The sequence below is a fragment of the Dermatophagoides pteronyssinus genome, unplaced genomic scaffold, assembly GCF_027571235.1.
Source record: "Dermatophagoides pteronyssinus isolate colony J.1.1.1.1 unplaced genomic scaffold, Derpt_VIB-CSIC_2022.12 sq0030, whole genome shotgun sequence".
Lineage (NCBI taxonomy): Eukaryota > Metazoa > Arthropoda > Arachnida > Sarcoptiformes > Pyroglyphidae > Dermatophagoides > Dermatophagoides pteronyssinus.
Genome location: NW_027461554.1, coordinates 76,045 through 102,983, shown reverse-complemented (window position 1 = coordinate 102,983; position 26,939 = coordinate 76,045). Strand labels below are relative to the sequence as shown.

The window sequence follows — 26,939 nt, the reverse complement described above, 5'->3', positions numbered from 1 at the left end:
TGTTAATAAATTTTTCAAAAAAAAAAAAAAAATAATAATTTTATTTAATTTATCAAATAAAATAATAACAATAACAGAATGGTTTAAGATCACGTTGCGTTATACAAGATGATTGTTGACCATATTTATTGATACGTGTAATTTGTCCACTTTCAACAATCCAATGATTTGGATCATTTGCTGTACGATATAAACGACTACGAAACAAACCTTTTGATGGTTCGACCATTATGGTTAATTCAATCTGTTGTCGAAAATTACGATAATGTACGGTTGCTGAACTTGGTAGAATTTGCTTGATTTAACAAAAAAAAAAACGATTGTAAAATACTGTAAATAAAAGATAGATTAGATATTTACCTCAGCTAAATGTATCTGATTAAGCACTAGTAATCGACAAACGGAACGATATTCATTAAGTATATGATTAATATGATCGACTAATGCATTGGATGCATCAATCACTAATGTTGAATTTAAATCCAATTTAATACGAGAATCACATGCACAATAAAGATCGGGTATTAATGCTGTTGTACAATTACGTGTAATGGGAATTATTTCACGCCAAGGTGAATAATGTGTTCGTATTGAATTAATTTGTTGGCCATTATCGTCATTGTTATGAATACTTGTATAGTTGGCTAATATAAGTGCAAAAAAGAGAAAAACAAACAAATATTGAAATTATTTACAAATCAAATTTTGTTTTTTTTCTATCATACCATTGAGAATATCATTGAGCATTTGATTGACATCAAGCCATGTAGCTAACCTTGATCGATTCATATCAAGAAATTTCGAAAGATTCGGATATTTTCTAGACAATTGTTCTGGTAAACGAATAGAAAATAATGGCATTCGTTCTTCAATACGACCAATCTGTGTTTGTAATACCGAACCAAAACGATTACCATGATCACCCATAAACATAATAATTGTATTATTAAGTAAATGTTGTGATTGTTGAAAAAATTTTGCTAAATGTGAATCAATTGTTTGTGCCGAATTGAAATCATTATGTGTTAATTCAATGTAGAAAAAGAAACCAAAATATGGTATTGAATTTTCTGTACATCTTTCAATAAAATGTTTAGTTTGATCAAGAAATATATCCAATTTAGGTGTACGATATTTATAACAAGGATTTAAATCAAACGGTTCTATTTTTTGTTGAATACCATCAAATTCTTCAAATAATCGTAACCAAAATGGTCGTGGATAAAAATCTGTTGGTGGATTATTAATAAAACCTTTTGAACCATAATTAAATAATGCAAATTTTGGATAATCTTCAACCAATGCTGTTTGATAACCTTTTTGTTGAAATTGTTTCCATATAAATGGCCAATCATCATATGGTCCATAATTTTCATTTTTCAATTCACCATAATAAACACGTTTACCGGTTAATAATGGTACCATATTTGGAAATGAATTATCAGCAATTTTATTCAATCCATTTAGATAATAAATATTACCATAATTATTTTCTAATATATTTTTTGTTTGATTTAGATAACGTAAATAATTTAAACGTGACAATGATTCAATGACTAATATTAATACCGATATATTTTGTTCAGTCATTGTTGATGATTTTTCATTAAAATTATTTTTGTTGATAATATTGTCATCATCATCATCATCAATGACATTATTATTATCATTTTTGATTTGTGGATTATACCAAAAATGTAGATTTTCATAATAATTACCATTCGGATAACAACAACATTCAACAAGTATATAATTTTCATTCATAGTTGATAATTTTAAACCCATTTGAATGTCAAGCATTTTTTTACTGCTATAAATAGCAATAAGATCATTATTTGGATGTTTAGATATAAATTGATATTCACAATTATATTTTGAATTATTTTGTTTAAGCCAACCATTTTTTATATATGTTAATGGTTGAAAAATTTTATCCTGTTCACAATGAATATGTTTTGGACGCCATTCTAAATATTTTATAATTGTTGAATCAAATGGTTTGAATTGATTGATAGGTAAATGACATGTTTGATTATTATTATTGATCTGAACATTTGATGATGATGATGATGATATTATTGATAGATAATTATCAGCAAAAAATTTATATTTTAAATGATAATCATTTAATAAATAAATAATTGTAAATAATGTTAAATATAATAATATAAATATTGATAATAATAAACGCCAATATTTTCGTAAAATTTTTATCATTTTTGATTTTTGATTTTTTTTTTTTGTTGATACAAAGATTCTTGAAGAATTTTCAATGAAAAAAAAACAATCAACAGAATTTTCAATGATTTTTAAGTACATTTATGGTTTACATACACAAAAAAAAATGAAAGAGTTTTCCAGTTAAACAAAATTGTAATTGTCGTTTGATAATGATGATAACATAACAAGGAATCAAATATTATATTTTTTTCACGAAAAAAAACAACATTGCCTGTGTGTGATTTTTTTTAGTATGTTGTTTAACATTAAATATTTCCTATTTTTGTTTTTCTTTAACTTATTATTATCATCATTTTTCAAAAAAAAAAATGATGATGATGAATGATAAATGACAATAAAATGAAAAATCATCGAGAATTTTTATTTATTTATTGCAATTTCTAATATAGAAAACAAAACATGTCTTTTTATTATGGTTTGTTACATTGAAAAATGATAATTAGATTCTTTCGTTTTGTTGTTTTTATTGTTGTTGCTGTTATTTTTTTGGTTGATAAAAATTCTTTGAAAACAGTTAAAATCAGTTGGTTTGGGGATTTTGTTGTTGTTGTTGTAGTTTTGATGATTAAAAATCATCATCATAGTTTTCTTTTAATGATCATGAAGATTATTAATTGAAATGAATAAATCAAAAGATATTATCAAATCAATTGATTGATAATCATTTCATTAATTATTTTACAATTCTTGAAAATAAGCAGAAAGCAAAAACAATATTCGTACGGATGCACTTTGAAGAACAAACCAGGAACAAAAACCAAAAATAAAAAAATAAAAAAATTCTTGAAAAAAAAAGATTCTTTCCCTAATGATTTATCTGTATAAATGTTCGGGATTGATACAAATCGAAGTTGACTTTTTTTTCTTCTTCTTTCTTTTTTTTAGTAATACTTACCATTTCCCATTTGAACAAATGAAAATGGGAAATGGAGAAAAATAAAATTAAATTGCCAAAAAAAAAAATTCCCAAAACGATAACAGAAAAAATACCAATGGCAACGAACAACGGTGGTACTATTTTATTTAGATTTTAATGATGACGACGATGAAAACAAATTGGATAGCAAAGTCAGTCAGTCAGTCAGTTGACTATTGATTTGGACCGAAAATAAATAGAAAAATTCAGTTTGGAGTGAAGCCACTAGAAGGAAAATTTATTTTTAAATTTGAAATAAAAACTGAAACACCGAGAAAAAATAAATCGATTTCCATATGGCAAAAAACGATAACAATAACAATACTTTTACTTTGAAAAATTATTTATAAATTTTTTTTTAAAATTTATTTAAATATAAATTCAAAATATTAATCAATGAGAAAGAATTACATCAACAGAAAAAAACAATAATTATTGAGATGAAAATGAGAGAAATAATGTATAATATTAGACAAAGTCTAAAATCAAATTTTTCAAAATCAAAAAATTTCAAGTTTAATGACCATTTCAAAATGATGATGATGAAATAAATAATTTTTGTTGTTGTTGTTGTTGTTGTTCGATGATGATGATTATATAATGATGAGATGTTGAAATGTTTTTTCTTTTCTTTTCTTTTGTTGTTCGTGAGTTAACTTTTTTTTCTGTCTATAGCTGGATTGGATTAGATTGAAAAATTAATCAATCAATCAATCAATTAACTAAGATAATCTGCCAATAGATTATAAAGGTCACAGGATTCATTATGAAAATTATTTCCCATATGCATATCACCGGCTTTTAATTGCATAAAATTTTTTTGTTCCAACATTGTTGGGCGCCATTTTTCTTGAAAAAATGTTTCAGGCATTTCACTAGATAGATTTTTTTTTTAAATAAAAAAAACGACAGATTCATCAAAATGATACAATCGATTAATTAATTGATTGATTTGAATAACAAAAAAAAGAATAATAATAAATGAATGAAAAAAAATAACAAAAGATCAATCAGATTGATTTGACCCCGAGGTTTTTGAATGTGATTTTCATCATCATTGTTTTTATTTGAATGAAAAAGAGAAACTTACCCAGTACGTGCAAAATGTGTCCATGTTTTAATCATAATACTACTAACATTACGATCATCATCATTATAAAGTAATGGATAACGTAAAGGATGTCCCATAATAAAATTAATTTCATCATGATGTGTTACCTGCATCCATTCACCCCATTTACTATTTTTTGAACGTTGCGCAAATAGATATAGATATGTTGTTGTATTTAATGATAATAATTTATCAACAAATTGATATGTAGGACATACAAACATAACATCACTGAATAGATCAGCTACTTTACGTGCCCATACAATTGGATTATCTTCTTCATGATCACTTCTAATTAATAGATTTGCCATTGCTGTTGCTGTTGATTCTTTTAGACCTGAATCGACGCCCATTGTTACAACACTTTTTTGTACTTGTTTCAATAGCTTATGTTTTGGTACATCATGACGTGTATAAATTTTTGGATATGATAAATGTAACATTAATGCACCTTCATTCAAATTGAAGCCTATTTTTTTTCAATAAAATCAAATGTTATGTTATGTTATGTCATTATCATTGTCAATGTTACATACAAAAGTATGAATCATTCAATCAATCATTCAACAAACAGTACTTACCCATTAAAACTTGTTTCTGAAATAATTTGATCGAATCATTAAAATCACCAATTAAACTTTCAATATATTCACTTGGTATTGTTGGCATAAATGGTACCGGATTATCTTGTACAATTTCATCTTGTGCTTTATAAATCTGATCAAATGGTGTTTGATCAATACAATCGATAATCGGTTCTGGATCTTCATATATTGTTTGATTACCTTTTTCATAGCAGCCAATAATTTCGGCAAATTTTTCAGCAACACTTTCACCACGTAAAAATGCATCTTTTAATAACATTGGTGAACCACTTTGTAATATGGCACGTTGAAATAAACGTTGTGCATGTGATGAAAACATATGAAAACCAATGGAAATCGAACCGGCCGATGTTCCAAATAATGTAATTGAATTTGGATTACCACCAAAATAACGAATATTATCATGTATCCATTTTAATGCCATTGCTTGATCAAATAAACCCATATTACCGGGTATACGTTCAGAATCAAGATCTAAAAATCCAAATATACCCAATCTATATTGAATGGTAACAACAACAACATCACCATGTGCCGCTAACATACGACCATCATATTCATCAACACTTATTGAACCAATTGTAAATAATCCACCATGTATCATAACCATAACGGATTTATTTCTTGAACCTAATGGACTCCAAATATTTAAATAAAGACAATCTTCGGATACATTTTGATTGATAATATGTACAGGAAATAAACGTTGCGTATATTCGGATTGTATACATGGTGATGGAAATTCTGTTGCATCTTTTATACCAGTCCATTTACGTATTGGTCTTGTACGACGAAAACGTAATTTATCAATTGGTGGTTGTCCAAATGGTACGGACAAAAATGTTTGCACTTCAACATTATTCACATTCTGTACAAAACCACGTAAACGACCTAATCTTGTTCTAATAACCATATGTCTTAAAATTTCTGTTTCACCGGGCACATAATAAATATTATTTTTTCGATCATCACTATTATTATTATTATTATAATTATCATCAACAATACCAATTATATTATCAAAATCACCACGAAAAAATGATTTCACTGAATGGCTTACATATGTTATAACATGATAATTATTAAATGCTTGATAAATAATCACACCAACAATTAATATTAGTAGAAAATAACGTAGAATTAGACTAGATAAACTGCCATTATTATTACTATCATTACTACTATTATCATCATCTTCACAACATCCACCACCAACACCGATACCACCGTCATGGCATTTTTTACCGTTACGTTTTCTTTGAAACATTATTTGTTGAATTTTTTTTTTAATTTAAATTCTCTAGTACTTTAACAGGTTGATTTAATTTAATTTATGAATTTTAGTTTCAGTTGACATTTGATAATCAAAATATTAAAAAAAAAATCACTTTTTTCACTTTTACTTTTTTTGCTGTTTGGAACACACAAACAAACACCTACACAAATTTTGATTTAATAGTTTTTTTTAAATAAAAAAAAATAGTAAACAAAAATTTCAATATTGATCATCATCATCATCATCAACGTCATTATGATGGAATAATATTTATATTTTTAAAATAATTCACTGTTGTTGCTGTCGTCGTCACTTGATGTTAATCGATCAAAGTTGAAATTGACAATGACAATGATGATGATGATCAATTAGAATGGTTTTTTTTGTTGTTGTTGTCGTCGTCGTCGTCGATGCACCATCACAATTTGTGGATACAAAATACAAAAATGAAAATGAAAACTGATTTTCCAACTGAAATCATTATCATTATTATTATTATTTATTTCCAATTTTCAAATTATTATTTTTTTTCATATGACATGAATCTTTGTTATTTGTTTGTTTGTTTGTTGTCGTTTTTGTTAACATCCAAACAACAAAAAAAAAGAAAAGAAAAGAAAAAAAAGAAAAACCTAGCACTATTGAATGATGTATATTTTTTTCTGTTTTTCTTGAATTTTATTTCATTTTTTTTCTTTGATTTGATTTGATTTGATTCAAACTCAGGTTTTTATTTGGAAAAAAAATTTACGTTGAGAAAAATTCATTCACAATGTTTGCAATGTGAGGAAATGAATGGATGGATTTTTTTTTAAATATATTTGATTTTCTCTTCTTGTTTTGTTTTGTTTTCTCCAATCATCATTCTCTATGGTTTTATTTTCATTTTCATTTTTTTTTTTGTTTGCAGTACGTTTTCAAGCCATACGTTGTTCATTCCTTATTCAATGGCAACAGCTCTTTTTTTAAAATATTTTGTTCATTCGAAATTTTATTTCGAAATATTTTCACAATGAATCTATTTCATAATATCTATTATTTGATGATTTGATCATTTCAACACACAAAACAAAACAAAAAACAAACAGATTTTCTTTTGGATGATCCAAAAAGAGAGAGACCAGGATGATCAACATGTAATTTGATTTTTGAATATTTTTCCACCTACAAAATTTTATAATTTTTTTAAATTTGTAAAACGATATATCACTGTATTTAATATTTGATCGATTTGTTGTTGATGTTGTATAGATTTTTATTTTCATCCGCAGTGAATGTGAAAAAGGAAGAGAGAGAGAGAGAGAGACTAAGATTGTAGAGATTTTTTTTTTGTTTGGAAATGGGAAAATTGAGAGTCAAATGACATTGACCAATAAACGTCATTATTATTGTTGCTGATGTTGTTTATGTCATCATCATCATCATCATCATAATGATAATTGGAAAAGAAAATTTCCCATTTTGTTGTTGTTGATAATCCATTCAAATTAATCTAAAATCTGAATTCAATCGATTGTTGTTGTTGTTGATATTTAATGAGAAACAACAACAACAAATAATCAATCAATAAAGTACATGTTCAATGACATTGAATTCAATTGATTTGATTTTAAAAAAAAGTAATTTGAATGACAAAATATCCGGTATATTCGTTCGTTTGTTTGTTTTCTTTTTCACTTTAAAAATGTATTTATTTACATCATCATCATCATCGAAAAAGTATCAAGCAATCATTTATTGATGATGATGATGATGATGATGATGATCAATAAACAACATCCAAAAGAAGAAATCAAATTCCATTCTATCTAGAAATATTCCAAAAAATCCCATGAGTAATTTAAAATTGAAAAAGAAAAAAATTTCAATTTTCCATAAACTCAACATTGAAATTTATGGAAAAAATTTTTTCTTGTTTGTTTGCATTTCTACGAATATTTAACGACGACGACGACAACAACAAATAATAATAATCATCATTTATTAATCAAAACAAGCAATTTTGTTTTGTTTTTTGTTTTGTTTTCAATGTAATTTAATCGATGTACAAAATAACAAAACAAACAGAAAAGACATCTTGTACAATAATAAGGACATCAAAAGGCTTGATGAACAATAAAATAATTTTTCAAATTATCATCATTATTAACATTCATAAGAACAACAATGGCAACACCATCAACAACAACAACAAAATTCATTTTTCTGTTTTGTTTTTTTGATGGTCATAATCGATTAATTCGAAGGAAAAACAAAGGAAGAAGAAAACATCGATGGAAATACAATGATGATGATTATTATCTCAAAATCGATATGATTGTCGATTGTCATAGAATCGATTGATTGAAGAATTATTCATTTGTAGTTTTTTTTTTCTCATTTGACAATGAGAAATTTTTTTTTTTTTTTTTTGAATAATTTTCAATAATCATTATACAAAACAATGGACAAAAAGAAGCAACAACAAAAAGAAATGCAGGAAATCATTATCTGATGGATTTTTTTTTCGTTGAACAAAAGAAAATTCTGGAATTTCATTTCAAATTCAGATTTTTTCCAACTTTTTTGAAATTTTTACAATTTTTCAATCATTCTGTCCCAATTGGATTTGAAGGGGGAAAAAATCTGGTTCGTTTTTTTTTAAAAAAGAAAGCTTAACCTGGTTAGTTTTTCCCCACCGAATTTGTATCATTTGATTCCATATACGCAATTTGATTTTTTTTTGTCATTTAAATTTATGTTTATTTATCGTTTTTTTTTCTAAATTTTATTTTTTTCAACAAAAAATAAAAATCATTCTCATTGCTGAACCAAGAAGCATATATGCATGAAAATTTGAATATTTATTTGGAAAATTTGTTTTTTCAGTAAATGAATAATCAAACCTAAACGTTGGTAAACAAACAAATGAAAATTTTTTACGAATGAAAACAAAAATTTCCAAAGAAAATAAAAGTAAATGAAAAAAACCTAAAATAAAAGAATATTTTAGAATGAAGAAATAGGAAAGAAAAATCAATCTTTATTCGTTGACATCATTTTGTTGATGATGATGACATTCGATAAGAAAATAAGAAAACAAAAAAAAGGATAAACAGAGAAGAAACGAAAAAAATATAATATCAATGTCAATCAAGGATGAATGTCATCGTTGTCAGTGAAAAACAAACAAACAAACAAACACGGTAAACAAGAAAAAAAGTAGAAAAATTTCGGATATAAAAATATCATTTATAAAAATTTAATTTGAAATTGAATTTTTGGCCCCTAAAGGTCCATATTTATAATCATTTTTTTTTAATTTTATTTTATTTTGAAGAGATGAAAATTGGGCCATCCATCCACCACACATTGATCATCACAATGATCAATGGATTTAATGATTTCATTTTTCCATTAAATCAGATCAGATACCAATGATGATGCTGACCGTGATACGATATTTGTCAAACAAAAACAAAAAAACAAAAACAATTTTTTTTATATTTTTAATCAAAGATTTTATCAAATTTTTTTTTTTACTTTGGACTTGAATTTTTATTTATTTGTAATTTTGTCCTTCATTATCATCGATTTTTTTTGTTTGTTGATCGTCACTAACTTACGGGCAATGGTTATAAAATCAGAAGAAGAAAAAAAAATCAGGAAGTCATTATAAAAGAAAAATCATATTACTTGGATATATGGTATATATTTATATATGTTGTTTGCATATATATGAAAAAAAAAACATAATAATAATTATATGGAGAGATAAAAAACGTTTCAAATGTCAATGGCCAGATGACCGTCAATCTCAAATAAATGAAAAAAAACATGGCTCATCATATTACATCGTTGCTAATTTTTTTTCCTTTTTACTACGTTTTCGTTTTCATTGAATTGAAAATGAAAATGAAAACGATTTTTTTATTTAAAAATCGATTGGCGATCAATTACACCGTATCACATCATATTATTATCATCATCCGTTCTGTTAACCGTGACTGACTTTGTAACTTTGAACCTTTAGTTTTCTTTTTTCTATTGATCCATTCCAGGATTTTTTTTTTTTTTTTTGATTAAAAATCTCATTTGTTTTTTTTTGGGAAGGGGGGGGGAAATTTCTTGATAAAAATGATGAAATAATTTACCATCATCATCTATATCAGGGGAGAGAAAGAGAAGTGAAAAAGAAAATTCAATGCCAAAAAAAAATTCAGACTTTTCATTTGCCGGAAAAGAAATTATCAAGGAGAAGAAAAAAATCCATTAACTATTCAATGATAACCGGATATAATTTAACAAACAACAAAACGAACAAAATAAAAATCAATATCAACGTCGTAAAACACCACGCGACACCAACAAAAAAACGAACATCCAATGTTAAATGTTTCCTAATATGTGTTTATTTTTCATGATTTTTTTTCTATATAACTTTTGATGGCCAAACAAACCTGGAAATGTGTGAAAGTTTTTTTTTTAAAAAAAAAGGATAATAGTGAATGAGTGAGTGAATATGAATGAGAGAAAAATATTGCTGTAATCAATCTGTTTCACGACCAATCTATGAATTTGAATTATACAATCATAATGTTGTGAAAAAAAAGGTTAAACGAAAAGAAACTTTCATTTCTCTATCACACACAATGAAATTTATGGGAAAATTTCTCACTTATCCTTAATGAAATTAAATCAATTTCATGGGCCCATGTTTTTTATATAATATAATTATACAGGTCCCCGAAATGTAAAGAAAAAAAATGAATTTTTCATTCACATCAATTTCTATTACTTTGATTATGATAATCATTGTATATATTGAATATTTGATGATCGATGTTTGATTGATTGATTGAAAATTGTAAAAAAAAAATTATGATTATGATGATGTTCTTGTAGTATTTGTTGTTGTTGTTGTTCACGATTTTGGCCAACTTCCGTAAAATTAAAATAATAATTTTTGTTTTACAGCCAAAACAACAACAACAAAAAAAACGGAAAACTTTTTTTACTGAAAAAAAACATCAAGATAAAATCTTCAGTAATTTCAGTATTTGGCCAAAGAACAAAAAGAATCAATAAAAAAACAGCAAAAAATTCAATAAATCAATGTCAATATCGATTGTATATCGATCATCATCATCATCATCATAATCGATTAATTCAATACGGTAATAAAGAGTTTGTTTGTTTGTTGTTGTTGATGATAATGGAACATTCATCATCATTGCATATGACACTAATTCAAATTTTTGTTTTTATCATAGTTATAATTGATATTTATATTTTTGCGTGGGTGTATGTATGGCTGGTTAGTCTCTACTACTATAGGGAAAAATCATCACTGAAATATGACAGAAACCATAGTCAAAATAGAAGAAAATTTATCATTTCATTTTATTTGTGGATCATCATTATCATCATAATGAATCATTAATTAAGTCTAGGATGTTTAATTTATTTCTGTTTTTGGTGGTGACCAGAAAACCAAAAAAAAAACCCTGAAACATTTGGCTAAAAATAGCAAATTTTTTTTTGGATGTCATTTTCGAGCAAAATATTTCCAAACAAACATCAATTCCTAACTGGATTTTTTGGGTAAAAAATTTCTTCGAAACCTTATTGGATACAAAATGTTTGCTGTTGTTGTTGTTGTTGTTACTATTTTTTTTTCTCTCGATAATGTTTCCATTTCATTCATAAGATTTATTCAGGCATATTTTTTGTTTCTTTTGTTTAACGCATCTTTTTTGTAATTGACCAAGGAAAAAAAACAAACAACAAACTAGATAAACTTGTGATGTTTGGTTATTGTTTTTGACAACATCATCATCATCTTTTCAAGTATATCTATCTATCTATCTAGATGGATGAATATTTACAATTCTATATGTCTTTCTCATCCTTTTTATTGGCATAATTCAGTGTAAGTGTGTGTGTCTTTTTCAAATCTTTTACTTTTTTGTTTTCTTTAGTTTACCCGATTATCGTTTTGTTGTTGTTTTTACTAATATCGTTATAATAATAATGATATTCACAACATGACACTATTTGTCCGTTGTTGTTGTTGTTGTTTCTTGATTCTGAAGATTCTTCTACTTTTTCATCATGATGAAAAATGAAATCTAAAACAAAAAATGGAAAGAGAAAACCTTGTGTGTGTGTGTGTGTTTGTATATCATAAAAATAATTCGATAAAACATGTTGTCAACAACAGCAAAAAGTGTAGTTGCAAATTCTGTCATTTCAATCTTATTTTTGCCTGTTAAAAACAAAACAATATAAAAGTCTAATATGATAAAGTGAATGAGTGCAAGTATGCCAAGATTGACTAAAAACTTATGTAACAAAAAAGAAAAAAATGATGATTTTCCATCATCAATGCCAACAACAACAACAATGACAAATTGAAATGGGCGTATTACGAAGAGAGAAAAATTTAATAAGTTTATCTAGGAAAGTAAAAGTGAAAGAATAAAAATATTAATGTTAAATATTTCAATATGAAAAGGGAAAAAATAATAGAAATTTTCTAGAAAACAATATCCGGGAAAAGGGTATCCTTGAATAAGATGTTGAAATTCTCCTTGTATATGTAACCATATCAACCAACCATTTTTTCTTGATCAGGTGTTCCAGGAACATAATTTGAAGTGATGAAAATTAACCCAAACGCACCCACATTCGTCCTGTGAAAAACACGCCCATTTGCAAAAATTGCTCTCCTGCGGCCATCACTCCGAACATTTTTGTGAAACTTGGCAAGATTATTCATCTCTTTATGAAGTCTCAAAAAAATGTCATTTGAAATTCTCAGGTTAGGGCATCAGAGGTCAAAGGGCAAAAAACTCTCACGCCTCTCCAACGGGGTTTGGTTGCATTTTTTCTTTTGGGTCATCAAGATATTCAAGATCTTCACCTGATTTGAAGTTTTGAAGAAATTGCCAGTTGTGGCAGAGAAGTTATCGATAAAAAGGTGAATTTTAATGCACACCCTTCCGGCGGTTGGGGCGTGTTCACTCCAGAAATGTGGAACATACCGGAAATTGTATTTGTACACGCCCAGACCGCCGGAAGGAAAATGTATTGATTTTTCGTTTTTTTATCGATAACTTCTCTGCCACAACTGACAGTTCCTTCAAAACTTCAAATCAGGTGAAGATCTTGAATATCTTGATGACCCAAAAGAAAAAATGCAACCAAACCCCGTTGGAGAGGCGTGAGAGTTTTTGCCCTTTGACCTCTGATGCCCTAACCTGAGAATTTCAAATGACATTTTTTTGAGACTTCATAAAGAGATGAATAATCTTGCCAAGTTTCACAAAAATGTTCGGAGTGATGGCCGCAGGAGAGCAATTTTTGCAAATGGGCGTGTTTTTCACAGGACGAATGTGGGTGCGTTTGGGTTAATTTTCATCACTTCAAATTATGTTCCTGGAACACCTGATCAAGAAAAAATGGTTGGTTGATATGGTTACATATACAAGGAGAATTTCAACATCTTATTCAAGGATACCCTTTTCCAAGAAAAAAAAAATCAAAATTCAGAAGAAAAAAAAATTTCTTCCTTGACCCCGGTATATATGATGAAACTGACAGAATTGAAATGAATTTTTTTTTTGTTGTATAACGAAGAACAAAACAAAAAAATTGTTGAAAATTGCGCATTGAAATATTTTTTTTTTCAATTGACAAGTTTTCTTTTAAAAAAATCATGTCATGTCTGTTATTTTCGCACTTTTTGATTCTTTAACGCGTTCGCTACCGGAGATTTCGAAAAACACATAGAACTACAGCAAATAAACGACGCATATATGCGTCGCTGGTAGCGAACGCGTTAAACAAAATTTTTTTTTGCAATTCTATTCAAACGAGAGAAAACAAAAATCGCAAAACATTAAATATTTTTTTTTCTGATTGAATGAAACCTGAAAAAAATATGAAATGATTTTATTTGAAAGGCAGAAAATAGGAAAGTTTTCAAGAAACACACACATAAAATTCTGTAAAGTATTCTTGTTTATTTTATTTGAACAAAGAACAAAACAAAAAAAAAATAATAATAATAGAAACCATTGATGTTAATGAAAATAAAGCAAAAAGGAAAATATTTTTTTTCAAAAAAAAAAAAAAAAAAAATAACGAAATAATAAAGAAATAACAACAACAATGATATAAATGGTTGATACTGTAAATGCTGTAAATATAAAGATAAAATTGATTTTGTTCAGTATTTTTATTTGTTTTGGTTTGATAAATTTTATTTTTTTTCTTCAGAATTAAAGTAAAGCAATCGATCGATCAATTGATTGATCTATGTTGATCGATTATTTGATTTGATTTGATGAGAATTTCATGAAGCTCCAATGTGTGAAAGGTGTGTTATGTGTATTGAATAATTTGTGTGAATATCGTGTTCATCCATCCATTGGTGATTGAAAAAAAAATTGCAAAAGAAATATGTAAAAATGTAAAATCCATTGTAAATTATGTAATATTTTTGCTTGTTTGCTTGTTTTGTTTAAATTTTTGATAATTTTTCTTTTTTTAGAGAAGAAAAAAGTTGTAAAAAAACAAATTCAAATTACAAATTGATGATTTGGATTTTTTTTTCTTGTGTTTTTGTTTTGAACGATGATATGCATTGTCGACATCTGACGAGATTGATGATATTGGTGATTCCTAAAAAAAATTCTTTTTGTCTGTGTTTGTGCATGGTGCCTAAATCATTTGACAGAAGAAAAAAAAACAACAACAATAATAATGAATTCAACCAAAAAAATTCTGATTATTTGATTTGCGTTTGTTTTGTTTAAAAAAAAAATATCATTATAACGTTATACGATTCATTATAGGCTTGTTGTTTTGGTCAATATCTGGCCACTTTGACTGTCCTAGATGAAAGTTTCAAATTAATTAATTAAATTTTTGTTTTTTTACAAAATAATAAAATAAAGATAAAAATAAACCAACAGAAAAGTTAAATATTTACAATTCAATAATAATAATATTCATATCACAGGTGTATTTTGATATCATTTTTTTCAAAAAAAAATAAAACAATAATTATAATTATCAATTTAATTATAATGGTGTGTTGGTGATGTGTGGTGTAATGTTAAAAAAACATGCAATGCAAACGTAATTATTAATTTTTTTTTTTTTGAATGTGGGTGGTTTGTAATTATTTTTTGGTGTTTTGTAATTTTGCGTTTGTGTGTGTGTGTGTGGGTGATTCGTTTTGGTCACCAATCCGTAGCAAACAGTGAAATTCAGCAGAATTTTTGTTGATCAAAATTTTTGTTTTGTTTTTTTTTTTTTAAAGAAAAATTTTGTTTGTTTTTTTTGGAGAAAAATAAAAAAGATAAAAAAGAATAGAGGATAAAAAAGTGAAGAGAAATAAGAAAAGAAAAGAAAAAGAAAAGAAAGAAAAGAAAAATGAAATTAGAAAATGAAAATTTATCAATTCAAAAAATTTTTTTTTTTTGGTTCCATTAATAAATTGATTTATTGAATTCAATTTTTTTATTTGAAGTGATTTTAATGAAATTTTTGGTCCAAACAAAAATAAAAATGAAACAAAACAAAAATTATAATTATAATGAAAATGTGGAGAGAAACAAAAAATAAAAAAGAAAATTTGCCGGGATTTTGTTGAGCATTTATTTATTTTTTTTCTAAACAAAAATTTATTGATCATACTTTAGTGTTGAGATCGATCGAATTAATCGAACGGAATCCAGGCGTTATACTTGTTTCTCTTGATCGTTGTACATTTGAATAACAACAAGCAAATATATAACGTTTAAAATGTGAACGAAATACACCACTTATACAGCATAATACGATTGGATTTAGGCAGGAATTTAAAAATGATAATACAAATCCAATTATACGCCATATATGCCAGAATGTATTATAATTTTCATTTGAATTTGCATTAAAATGATACCAAAGCATAAAAACCTGTTTAATAAATAAATTAAAAAAATATATAGAAAATATAAAACAAAAACGGTTAATTATACATTATAAATGGATTGTATGTTAGCTTACCTGATTAGGAAAAAAACATATGGCAAATATGACAACCAAACCAAGTACAATTCGTGATATTTTTCTTCGATTTTTTAATAATTTATTATGTGAATCATTATTGCAAACAGGATTTTCTGTAGTACGTATTAGACTACGTGCCATTAATGAATAGAATATTGTTATGATAATCAATGGTATTGCATAATAGCTTAAAAATTTGATCATAACAATTGTTTTAGGATACCAATCACCTAATTGTGATGGAAATGGATAACAAACATTTATTGTATGATTATCATTAACGGCAACTTTCATGATGAATGAATAATAAGCTCCAGGTATGGCCAAAATTGTTGCTAAAAACCATATAAATGTATTTGCCTGTGTTAATGTTGTACGTCCTTTATGCGATAGATAACGTATTGGATGATGTGTGGCTGTATAACGTTGTACACTTAGGCTAGTCAAGGTAAATACCGTAACACCAATAGAAAGATCACGTGCAAATTCACTTATCTTACAAACAGCCAGACCATATGGCCATGATTCAAATGTATAAATTGTGCTTACAAATGGTACGGTTATTAATATCATGGCTAAATCACCAATCGCTAATGATAATATATAAACATTGGCCACTGTACGCATTGATTTATGTTGATAAAATATATAGATTACAGTACCATTACCAATTGTACCAATAACAAATATGAATAAAAATATAATGGGCACTATATATGTTTCAGGTCGACTTTCATATGGTATATAACCATTATGATCACTATCATTATTTTGTATTGATGATGATAATAATAATGATGATAATGTTTCATTATTATTATTTTCATTATTTTGATGATGATGTTGATTATTATAATTATTATTATTCATATTTGTATTGATGAACATGTCATTACCACCACCAACACCAACACCATTACCATTATTCATCATATTTACAGTTAAATTTATATTATGTAATTCATTGAATAAATTTTTTAAACTATTTATTACATTTTCACTATTTACACTAATTATATTACTATCACTTTGTCGTTGTTGTTGTTGTGATTGTAAATCATGAACTAAATGATTATTATGTTGTTGTTGATAATGATGATGATGATGATCATGAAGATAATGTTTATGATTATTATTATAATCATAATGAGGTGAAGAAGTATAATGATAATATGATGATGGTGATAATGATTGATTTAAATTCATAAATGTTGTTGTAAAATTATTGTTAATAATTGGATCCATTTTTAAAATGAATGTTGAAAACGATTAATATTTGGATTACAAGTTTCACTTTAATTTTGAAAATCAATTGAGATCAATTGTAATAGTTTTCTTTTTCATTCAATACATTTGATAATCAGACCATTCAACCAAACATTGACAATGACAATGACAATGATGATAATGTTCAAATGTTCAGGAGGAATGTTTTTAAATTCAGCAAAAAGTTATCTGTCAATAAAAGGATTTTTTTTTTTTGTCAATTAATAATAGTTTTTTTCGGATATAAATGAAATGACAATCAAATTAAAAGTATGTGAGCAACAAAAAAAAATGTGCAAAAGTGAAAATGAAATGGAAAATATATCAATATTCGATTCAATTAGTTTTTTTTGTTAGCATTTTAGTTTAACATTTTTTTTTATTCGCAACATTGATCAATTTAGGGTTAAGTTGATGAACGAATGAAAATGGCTAAATTTTAATGTTTAAATAGAATTTTATTTATGGGAAAAAGTGCAAAGACAAAAATACGTGTGCACTTTTTCTTAAAAATTTTTTTTAAAAATGCATAGAAAATGCATTGAAAAGACAGAAAAAAAACTAATCTTTTATCCATTTAGAAGAATGAATTCAATTAGAAGAGTTTTCCGGACGAAAAAAAAACAAATTTCTTCTTAATTTCACATTAGATGATTTCACAAATCAAATAGAAAAAAAATTAAGATAAAGAAAATCAATACAAATCAACAATTTAAATCGAAAAGATTAGAAAATCAGAATCAGAATCGATCCCCTTCAAGGCATAAAATTTTCATTCATTCAATAAACAAAATCTTTTCATTCTTTTTTTCCAATACAAATAATATCCTTATTACACATATAAAAAAAAGTAATAATAATGATAATGACATTTGTGAATGTGACTTGAAGAATTTGTTGTTGTTTTTTTCTTTTTTTCCTTCTCGTTTAAATGAAAATGACAATTAATGTGAATGTGGTGGTAAAATCAAAATCAATTTCAATCAAAATTCTTTATTATTATTTTCTTCTTTTTCTCACTCTGTCTTTAAATTTTCATTATTGATGATCATTCAATTTTGGATACAGCAGCAGCGACAACAGCAAAAATAAAATAATGAATTTGACTGAATGTATTTTAGTTTTTTTTTGTAATTCTATCAAACTCAGACAGACAGACAAACAAACAAACAAACAAACAAACAAACAGGAAAAAAATGACAGCAATTTCTCAATCACCAAAAATAATTCTAATGATTAATTCTTGCAGCACAGAATCAATGAATGGATGAATAAATGAAAATTCATTCTTCCCATTTGGATTTGGAAAGAGAATTTTGTGTGGTTTTTTTTTAAAAAAAATAAATTGAAAATTATAATTGAAATCAAACAAAACAAAACCAAAAAATGTGAAATTACAAAAAAAGAAAAAGAAAAAGAAAATAATTTCAAGTACAATAAACAAACCATAACCATAAACAAACTAAACATAAGTTAATAATGAAATTTGGTTCAAAAATGTAACGTGAACGAATAAATATTATTATTATTATTTATTTTTTTTGTAAATAACAAAAATTATCGAACCAAATGTTATTATTATTATTGTTATTATTTACAACCCACACACACACGCATAAACAAATAAAACACTTACGTAAGTTTCAAGGTGTAATCTATCTATCTATCTATTTATCTGTATGAATGGCAATGACTTTGAATCGAAAATAATAATAATAATAATAAGAATAAACATTACACACCTAAATTCGTCATAAGATAATTCAAATATACACCTACACCTGGTTTATACCTGCGTAATATTAAGCCAAAAACAAAGATAAGATTAATCAAATTTTTTCCATCTTTTTCTCGCTTTCATGTTGATTAATACAACAAATAAACTTACCGTTATACAAATAATTGATTTTCGTTTTTCGTTTTCACGATTATCGTCGGTTGTTGTTGTTGTAGTCGTAGTCGTCAAAATGAATTTACGAAAATACAAAAACTAAGATTAAATAAGAAAATGAAAATGAAAAGATACATTTCAGATATATTGATTATGAGGATGATGATCAATATTCGATATCGATAATCTAATTACCAAAAAAAAGTGAATTGTTTTTTGCAATTTTCTATACACACAAACGATCAAACACTGATAAAATCGATCAATCGATTGATCGATATTCCATTCATTCATTCAACACTTGTTATTTGGCTAAAATTTTCAATCAATCAATCAATTTTGTTTTCTCTCTCACTCTCTTCTAATCGATAATGATTATATTAATCAATTTATGAATGAATATTTGTCAAAAAACAAAACAAAATCAAAAAGGAAAAATATCATCATTATTGAAAGTAATCTGTTTTGTTTTGTTTTGAATGTTGATCAACATATTTTCAAACAAAACAAAAAAGAAAAAGAACAAAATCATTCAATGCGGTTTTTCCCAGGAAAAAAAAACACCAACATTGTCATTGATAATGAATGAACATTTTTTTGTTTTGTTGTTTGAATCCGGTTTGTTATTCATTGTTTCATAGAATTCATTTTTTATTTTGGCATTTCGTTCATTCATTTATTCACTCACTTTTCAATTAAAATCAAAATTCAACAGCAAAAAAAAACATTTGACACATTAGATTTATGCAATCCGTTGTTGTTGTTGGTGTTTTGTTTTTGTTTTTGTTTTTCTAATTAGCTTTATGAATTACGCAAATTGATTTAGAAATAATGGGATAAAAGTTTTATATACAGTAGATTTTTTTTTCTGCTTGTTCAAAACTTTTATTGGTCGATTTAATGTGATTTTGTTTTTGTTGTTGTTTTAGGAAAATTAACATGAAATTATTATCAATGATGAACAATCTGCATTAAATTGATTTGTTTAGTGTTGTTGTTTTAGAAAAAGATGCAACCGGTTATATATCTTTGACATTTAAAAGCACAAAAAAAAACAAGAAAAAAAAATGATGCTAAATATTGCTTTAGGGGATATTATGATTTTATTATCAATCTTAATCCTATATTTTCTATTTGAAAATTGATATCTAAAAAATTGTGTATAGAAATTGAATACTAATTAAATTGCCTACTATAAAATGAAATTGTAATTTTTTATGTTTACTTCATTATATTTGATTTCTTTTTGAATTTGAATTTGATGATTAAAATTTGCACCTTGAAATATTGAATGAATGAATTGATGATTAAAATCTATTTACATAGAGATTGCTTGTTTTTTTTCATTTTTTGATTTATTTCCTATAAAAAAACATGAAAAATGATCAATGAAATACACAGAGAGAGAAAAAAACGAAATTAATAATCATATCTATAGGAGAGAGAGAGAGAGAAAAAAAAATTCCTGAAATTATTCCAAGAATTTCGAATATTATTATCATTATTGAAAAGAAAATATTCAAATATTTATTTTATTGAATCGATATAAGTGAATATATAGTGAATTTTTCAATTTTCTCAATCAGAAATTTGAGCTATAAAATATTGAATTTCGAGTTTATTTTCTCATTCAAAATTATAAATTCACAACAAATCAATGATTATCTTTTTTTTCAGCCCGATTTCATCAAGCGAATTTTTTTTTCCAATCATCATCATCATCAAATTTATGATCAGGATGATGATGCATTGAATTAAATTGCCAGCAGCCAAAGACACTGATGAATCTCTTAACAAATTTTCTGTACTCATCATCATCATATATTGGATTTACATGATGATTGTTTGTAAAGAATTCTTGGCTATAAAACGAAACTAAAAAAAAAATATTCATCCACTTAATAAACGAGAAATTAATAACTACTTTTTTGTACTAAAAAAAAATACAAAAACAAAAATTGATTACATAGAATTTCTATAGCATCATCATCATCATCATCATTTTCAATATATACAGAATTAATCACTTATCATCATCATTATTATTATAATGATTTTCTTCAATGTTTATAATAATAATGATGATGATGATGATGATGATGATAAAATTGATTGATTATTTTGCCATTTTCTATGTGTGTGTGTGTGTTTGTTTTAATGGCAGCTTCCAGCTTTGGTTGGGTGCTTTTTTTTAAAAAATAAAAATAAAAAGCTTAAAAAATCATCATCATTATTATTATGAATTAAAAATGATATATTCACGACAAATGGAATGTCAACCAACCGAACAAACAAACAAACAAACAGACAGACAAACGAACAAAACAACATCAGATAAACTTGATTTTGTATTTTGTTTTTGTTCTTTTCATTTTTCCAGAATCAAACAAATCCAATTATAATTTTTTGGTTTTTGTTTTGTTCTTTTTTTTCTTCTTTATTGGATTGATATTTATATTTGAAGGATTATCGGTTATAATAATTTGTATTTTATGACGTTGATGATGATGAAATTTTTTTGCTTTCTAAACTATAATGTAATAATGTATAATACATTTATAATAACAGAACAGAGAATGTAAATAATAGATTCAAACCCTATCAGGAAAAAAAAATATTACCCAAAATGACCTTTCTGTGTAATGTATATATACAGTGTTAATTTATTTTATTTTTCTTCTTGACCAGCTGTTGTTGTTGGTTATTATGTACAATGAATAATGTTTTTACTGAAAATGTAAAGAGAAAAAATTACAAATTCTAGAAATTATTATCATCATTACTTTGATTCATAATATTACCATAATCATCATCACTATCATCATAAACATTATCATCAGAGAAAATTATAAAAATTTGTTCAACCACGAATGATATGTTTCTATGTATCATAAAAAGCAGATGATGTTGTTGATGATGATGAAAATAAGAAAATTTTTGGTAACACACACACACACACACATGGCGAACGAAGAATATTCTTCATATATTCTATCCATTTCTCTTTCTCTCTCCTTTTCGTTCATTATAATTATCATTATAATCAATGAAATAGACATATGCTGACGGAAAAATTATTTATGTTTGAATGATAATTATAATAATAATAATTTACAACAAAACAAAAAAAAATGTCATAATTAATCAATTGTTATAATTATTATATTACAAAACATGTTAAACATAAATAATTTTTGTTTTTTATTTTATTATTTAGATCAAAATAATAATGATGATTCTGGAACATAACTATAAATATAATTTCAAAAAAACAAAAAATTATGACACAAATATATAAAAAAGAAACTGGGAAAAAAACTAACTAAATGACAGCTGTATAGATAGATAAAAATGATTAACATATTCAATATGTTTGTCGTATGTTTGTGATTTATTGATATTATTATTATTATTGGTTGGATAGATGAAAAAAAAATCGATAATCAATCATTGAATGTCCAAACACACAGAGAGAGAGAGAAAGATAAAAACGAAAAACATTAACATTGAAGAATTATTAACAAAAAATATTGAAAAAAAATATATCGATTGATTCAAATATCGAAATTGATCCTAAAATACTATAAACCTGAAAATAGATTCCTAATGGAATTTTTAAAAATACCAAACTGAACAAAGTCAGACAGAAAATTATATTGAAAATCTTAGCTAAATTCTTTTCTATTTGGATTTTAAAAAGAAAAAAAAAATATTAAAATTCAAATAGAATTTTTTTTTCATTCTCGTTGCAAACGAAAATCTCTGCTTAAAAAAAAAAAGATAATAATAATAAAAATCTTTTCCAAAATAAATATTTCTTATCATTATCATTTAAATGCAGAATATAATGAGGAAACAAAAAAAAAATTCAAATAACAACAACTAATCTGGTATTTGAATCACATACACCGATAATAAACAACAACAACAACAACAATAACATCATCAGTAGATATAGATAGATAGATATACTTACTTATTTTGATGAAATGAATATAAAACAACAACAAAAGACAAAATGATGATACAATCTAGAACCATATAGACAATAAAATTTGCCCTGTTTGGAATTTTTTGTTTTTCATAAATTCCTGAAACAAAACAGAAACAAAAGTAAAAATAAAAAACAAAAACAAAAAACAAAAAAACACAATTACAATTCGACAATCTGATTCAATTTGAATTTGAAAAAAATTCGGATACAATTTCTTTTCTTTTCTTTTCTTTGTTTTTTTTTTTTTTTTTTTTGGAAATTCATTTGAAATCATGAATACTCACACTAATGAAATATTCACTTTGTGTGTGTATGTTAAAGATAGTCGGATGATTTAGAAATTTATTAGATTGTTTACTGAGAAAAACAAAAACAAAAACAAAAAATTGTGTCACACTGTTTTTTTATTGTTTTTTTCAAACATCGTGAATCGAAATTAGAATCAGAATGCAAATAATCAAGCAAGCAATAATAAAAGATTCTAAAATTGAATAAAAAAATAATCATCGATGATGGTTATCATCACTAGCAAATAAAATCGATCATATGATCAGGATGGATGGATGATACATCAGAAATGAGTGTGTGAAAGAGAGAGAGATAGAGAAAATTGTCCAGAAATAATTTATTTTTTTTTCAAAATTAAGCGACATGAATTTTGTTTTTACTTTCTTCAAATGTATGTTGAGAATATTGTTGTTGATTGCAATGTAGCTTTCTTTTAAGTTGTTGTTGTTGTTCATTTGAATTTCAAAAAATAATCGATATTCGATAATCGAATCAAGAGAAAAAGCAAGAGAGAGAGAAAGAGAGAGAGAGAGAGAGTTAAAGTGTTAACGAAGTAAATGAAAACATTTTTATCATTAAAATAAAGAAGTGAATAAATTTTTTATTTATATTTCGGTTGCTTAATGATAATGATGAACAAGGTGAACAGGTTACTTACTACCTCTCTCTACATCTCTCAGTTTGTATTAATACATCTTTATTTTTCGTCCGAAACAAATTTCTTCAAATTCTTGCTTACGGGCATTTCAATAATAAAAAGAAAGAAGAAAGAAGAAATTCCTAACTTTTTGCAACTAATAATGATGAAAAAAAATTCAGCTGTGTTCAACATTCATTCATTGATTATTATAATTATTTTAGTAATATAATATAATCAAAGAATTCAATCGATTAATAAATAGATAGATAGATCGATGATAAACGATTATCATTTTGGTTATCATCGATCGATCGATTGATCGATCTAAAGATTGATCGATTGATCAATGTAATTAGAATCAAATATAAAGAATTGAATAGAGTTTTTGTATTTTCTTTCTCAATTCATCAAATATCATCATTAGTTAATTAACATAAACAAAGCATAATGAAAAGGATAAATGTCAAAAAACAGAAATTTTGTACTTCAAAATTGATAATTGATTTTTGTTTTTTTGAAAATAAAAACTGATTAATGATGAAAATTTGATTAGTTTTCTTTCATCTTCATTCACTTGAATGAATTAGCCATACCTTTTTTTTTGTTTCTGATGATGAAAAAATTGTGTCAATTTTTCACTTTTTTTGTTTCACTTTGTTCCATTCAATGATGATGTTTTTAAGAATTTCTTCTTCGTTGTTATTGATGATGGTGGTGAAAAAAAATATTTGTTGCTTTCAGGCAGAAATAAAGTTGAAATGGAAAAATTATTCATCAAGTTTTTTTCTTTCTCTCATTCCAACAACAAACCAAATTGCTGATCATTTCAAAAAAAAAATTGTAATTAATTTATTAATTGCTGATCATTTCAAAAAAAAAATTGTAATTAATTTATTAATCGAAACAAATGTGAACAGTGATACAGAAGTTATTTGGAAAAACGAAAAAAGAATTTTTTCTCCGAATTCCGAATTCTTTTGTAAAATCGAAAAAAAAAGTTACAAAAGAAAAATTCCGAGATCAAAAAACACCCACACACACATACTGAAACACAAAGAACTGAAAAAAAAACACTGAGAAAAACAAAAAGCTTAAGTCGAATAAAATCGGGTAAAAAAAATGAACGGTAATTATTATAGAAAAGAGAAAAAATGAAATGAAATGAAATTCAAATAGATTTTTTTTTCTTAGTTTATTGAATTTGTTTCAAACTTTGTAATTGCAAAACGAATAAAATGATCATAAATCTTTCGACCAGACAAACATACATACACACTGTTTAATGTGAATAAGAATAATATGCTGTCTATCGAACCAACCATGAATATATTTATGGTTCTCAAACCAAAAACAAAAACAAATCAAAGTTTTAAAAACTGTAAAAAATTCACTGTAATATAACGAGTTTTCTCATCATCATCATCATCATTGATAAACTAAAATAAAATTGATTGAATAACTGAAAACAAAAAACAGAAGACAGATGAGTTTTATTTTCGTTCAAAGAAGAAAAAAAAATTCAAAAAAAAAATTCTGTTTGTTGAATGAATTTCCTACACTTCCCACTCTCTATATCTCTCTTTGGTTTATGTTTGTGTCAATGAATGATAGAATCGTCATATCGTCAAATCGTTAAATATTTTTTATTTTGTTTTTTTTTTTTGAAATATTAAATGTCGATCGGTTTTTTTTAGTTCAAAGTTACTAATATTAATCAATGAATGAATGAATGAAAAAAAGACAATATTTCTTTTTTTGTTTCAATAATCATTAAACAATGTCAGTCAATGTTGTTGTTGTTGACGACAGAAAAACAACAACAACAATGATAATGATGATAATAATAATAAAATCCTTGATATAAATATATTAATTCGACAATTTTAACGCTGATGATGATAATGATTGAATATTTGTATCCAATGAATTTATGTAAAACCCATATAAGCACCCACATTTTACTTTGTTTCAATATGGATTTACAATTTTGATAAATAATGAAAATGATGATGATCATCATCATCATCATCGTCGATGACATTTTTGTTGTTGTAATTTTGTTTTAAAAAAAAAATTGAATCAATTTAGATTATAGATAGATAGATAGAGGTAGAAAGTGGAAAAACATTAGGTTATAACGTAAAAAAAATGTTTATTTTTTCTCACAAGTACGCATGTCTATTTCGAAAAAAAAAAATTCAATTTGAAAAAGTTTAGAAATTTTTTATTTACCGTTTTTTTTTTGTAAAAAAAAAAAAATAAATTCTTCATATAATTCTTATTAATGTTTTTCGTTTCTTTTCTTCTTTTCTCATTAATGATTAATAAATCTGACGACGTCGACAACAACGATGATGATGATATATCATATCGGAATTATCGATTATGTTGTTGTTGATGATAGAATCCAAAAAAATACGAATGTGTAAAACAAATTTTCTCGACGACGATGATGTTAATGTTAATGTTAATGTTGGTGGCCATAAAATTCATGGTCATCAATATTTGAAGAGAAACCAAAAAAAATATCATTTATCCAATCGATGATTTAATATCAAAAAAAATAAAAAATTATTATTATTAATTTATTCATTAAATTTAACTAATTATAGTCATAATAATGATGATGATGATGATAACGATAAATATAAAAAAAATCAAAACATA

General features: G+C 25.5%; 3 protein-coding genes and 1 long non-coding RNA gene across 15 annotated transcripts; all 4 read right to left on the bottom strand.

Annotated features, from left to right (window-relative positions):
• Positions 1-25: 25 nt before the first annotated feature.
• LOC113789687 (uncharacterized) lies at positions 26-2,449 on the bottom strand. The gene is made up of 3 exons (XM_075823524.1): positions 726-2,449; positions 361-644; positions 26-295 (listed from the first exon to the last, which is right to left on the bottom strand). Exons 1-3 carry the CDS (start codon positions 2,317-2,319, stop codon positions 53-55), a joined length of 2,121 nt encoding a protein of 706 aa, XP_075679639.1. The 5' UTR covers positions 2,320-2,449; the 3' UTR covers positions 26-52.
• Positions 2,450-3,554: 1,105 nt separating this feature from the next.
• Positions 3,555-6,739, bottom strand: LOC113789547 (acetylcholinesterase-like). 4 transcript variants are annotated; one of them, XM_075823525.1, is made up of 4 exons: positions 5,882-6,735; positions 4,850-5,800; positions 4,248-4,737; positions 3,555-4,032 (listed from the first exon to the last, which is right to left on the bottom strand). In XM_075823525.1, exons 1-4 carry the CDS (start codon positions 6,138-6,140, stop codon positions 3,876-3,878), a joined length of 1,857 nt encoding a protein of 618 aa, XP_075679640.1. In that variant the 5' UTR covers positions 6,141-6,735; the 3' UTR covers positions 3,555-3,875. The 4 variants fall into 4 exon arrangements, with proteins under 4 accessions (XP_075679640.1, XP_075679641.1, XP_027194900.1 ...); XM_075823526.1 differs by having other exon boundaries at positions 6,119-6,732; XM_027339099.2 differs by having other exon boundaries at positions 4,850-6,736.
• Positions 6,740-9,368: 2,629 nt separating this feature from the next.
• LOC142645940 (uncharacterized) lies at positions 9,369-10,217 on the bottom strand. The gene is made up of 3 exons (XR_012846959.1): positions 9,825-10,217; positions 9,672-9,749; positions 9,369-9,574 (listed from the first exon to the last, which is right to left on the bottom strand). It is a non-coding gene; the product is annotated as an uncharacterized LOC142645940 (long non-coding RNA).
• A 4,734-nt stretch (positions 10,218-14,951) lies between these two features.
• LOC113789816 (neuropeptide CCHamide-1 receptor-like) lies at positions 14,952-26,525 on the bottom strand. 9 transcript variants are annotated; one of them, XM_075823531.1, is made up of 7 exons: positions 23,508-24,044; positions 23,327-23,441; positions 19,348-19,449; positions 19,202-19,251; positions 16,191-17,648; positions 15,837-16,100; positions 14,952-15,023 (listed from the first exon to the last, which is right to left on the bottom strand). In XM_075823531.1, exons 5-7 carry the CDS (start codon positions 17,436-17,438, stop codon positions 14,964-14,966), a joined length of 1,572 nt encoding a protein of 523 aa, XP_075679646.1. In that variant the 5' UTR covers positions 17,439-17,648; positions 19,202-19,251; positions 19,348-19,449; positions 23,327-23,441; positions 23,508-24,044; the 3' UTR covers positions 14,952-14,963. The 9 variants fall into 9 exon arrangements, with proteins under 9 accessions (XP_075679646.1, XP_075679651.1, XP_075679642.1 ...); XM_075823536.1 differs by lacking the exon at positions 19,202-19,251 and having other exon boundaries at positions 14,952-15,028; XM_075823527.1 differs by lacking the exon at positions 19,202-19,251.
• Between the last annotated feature and the right edge of the window lie 414 nt (positions 26,526-26,939).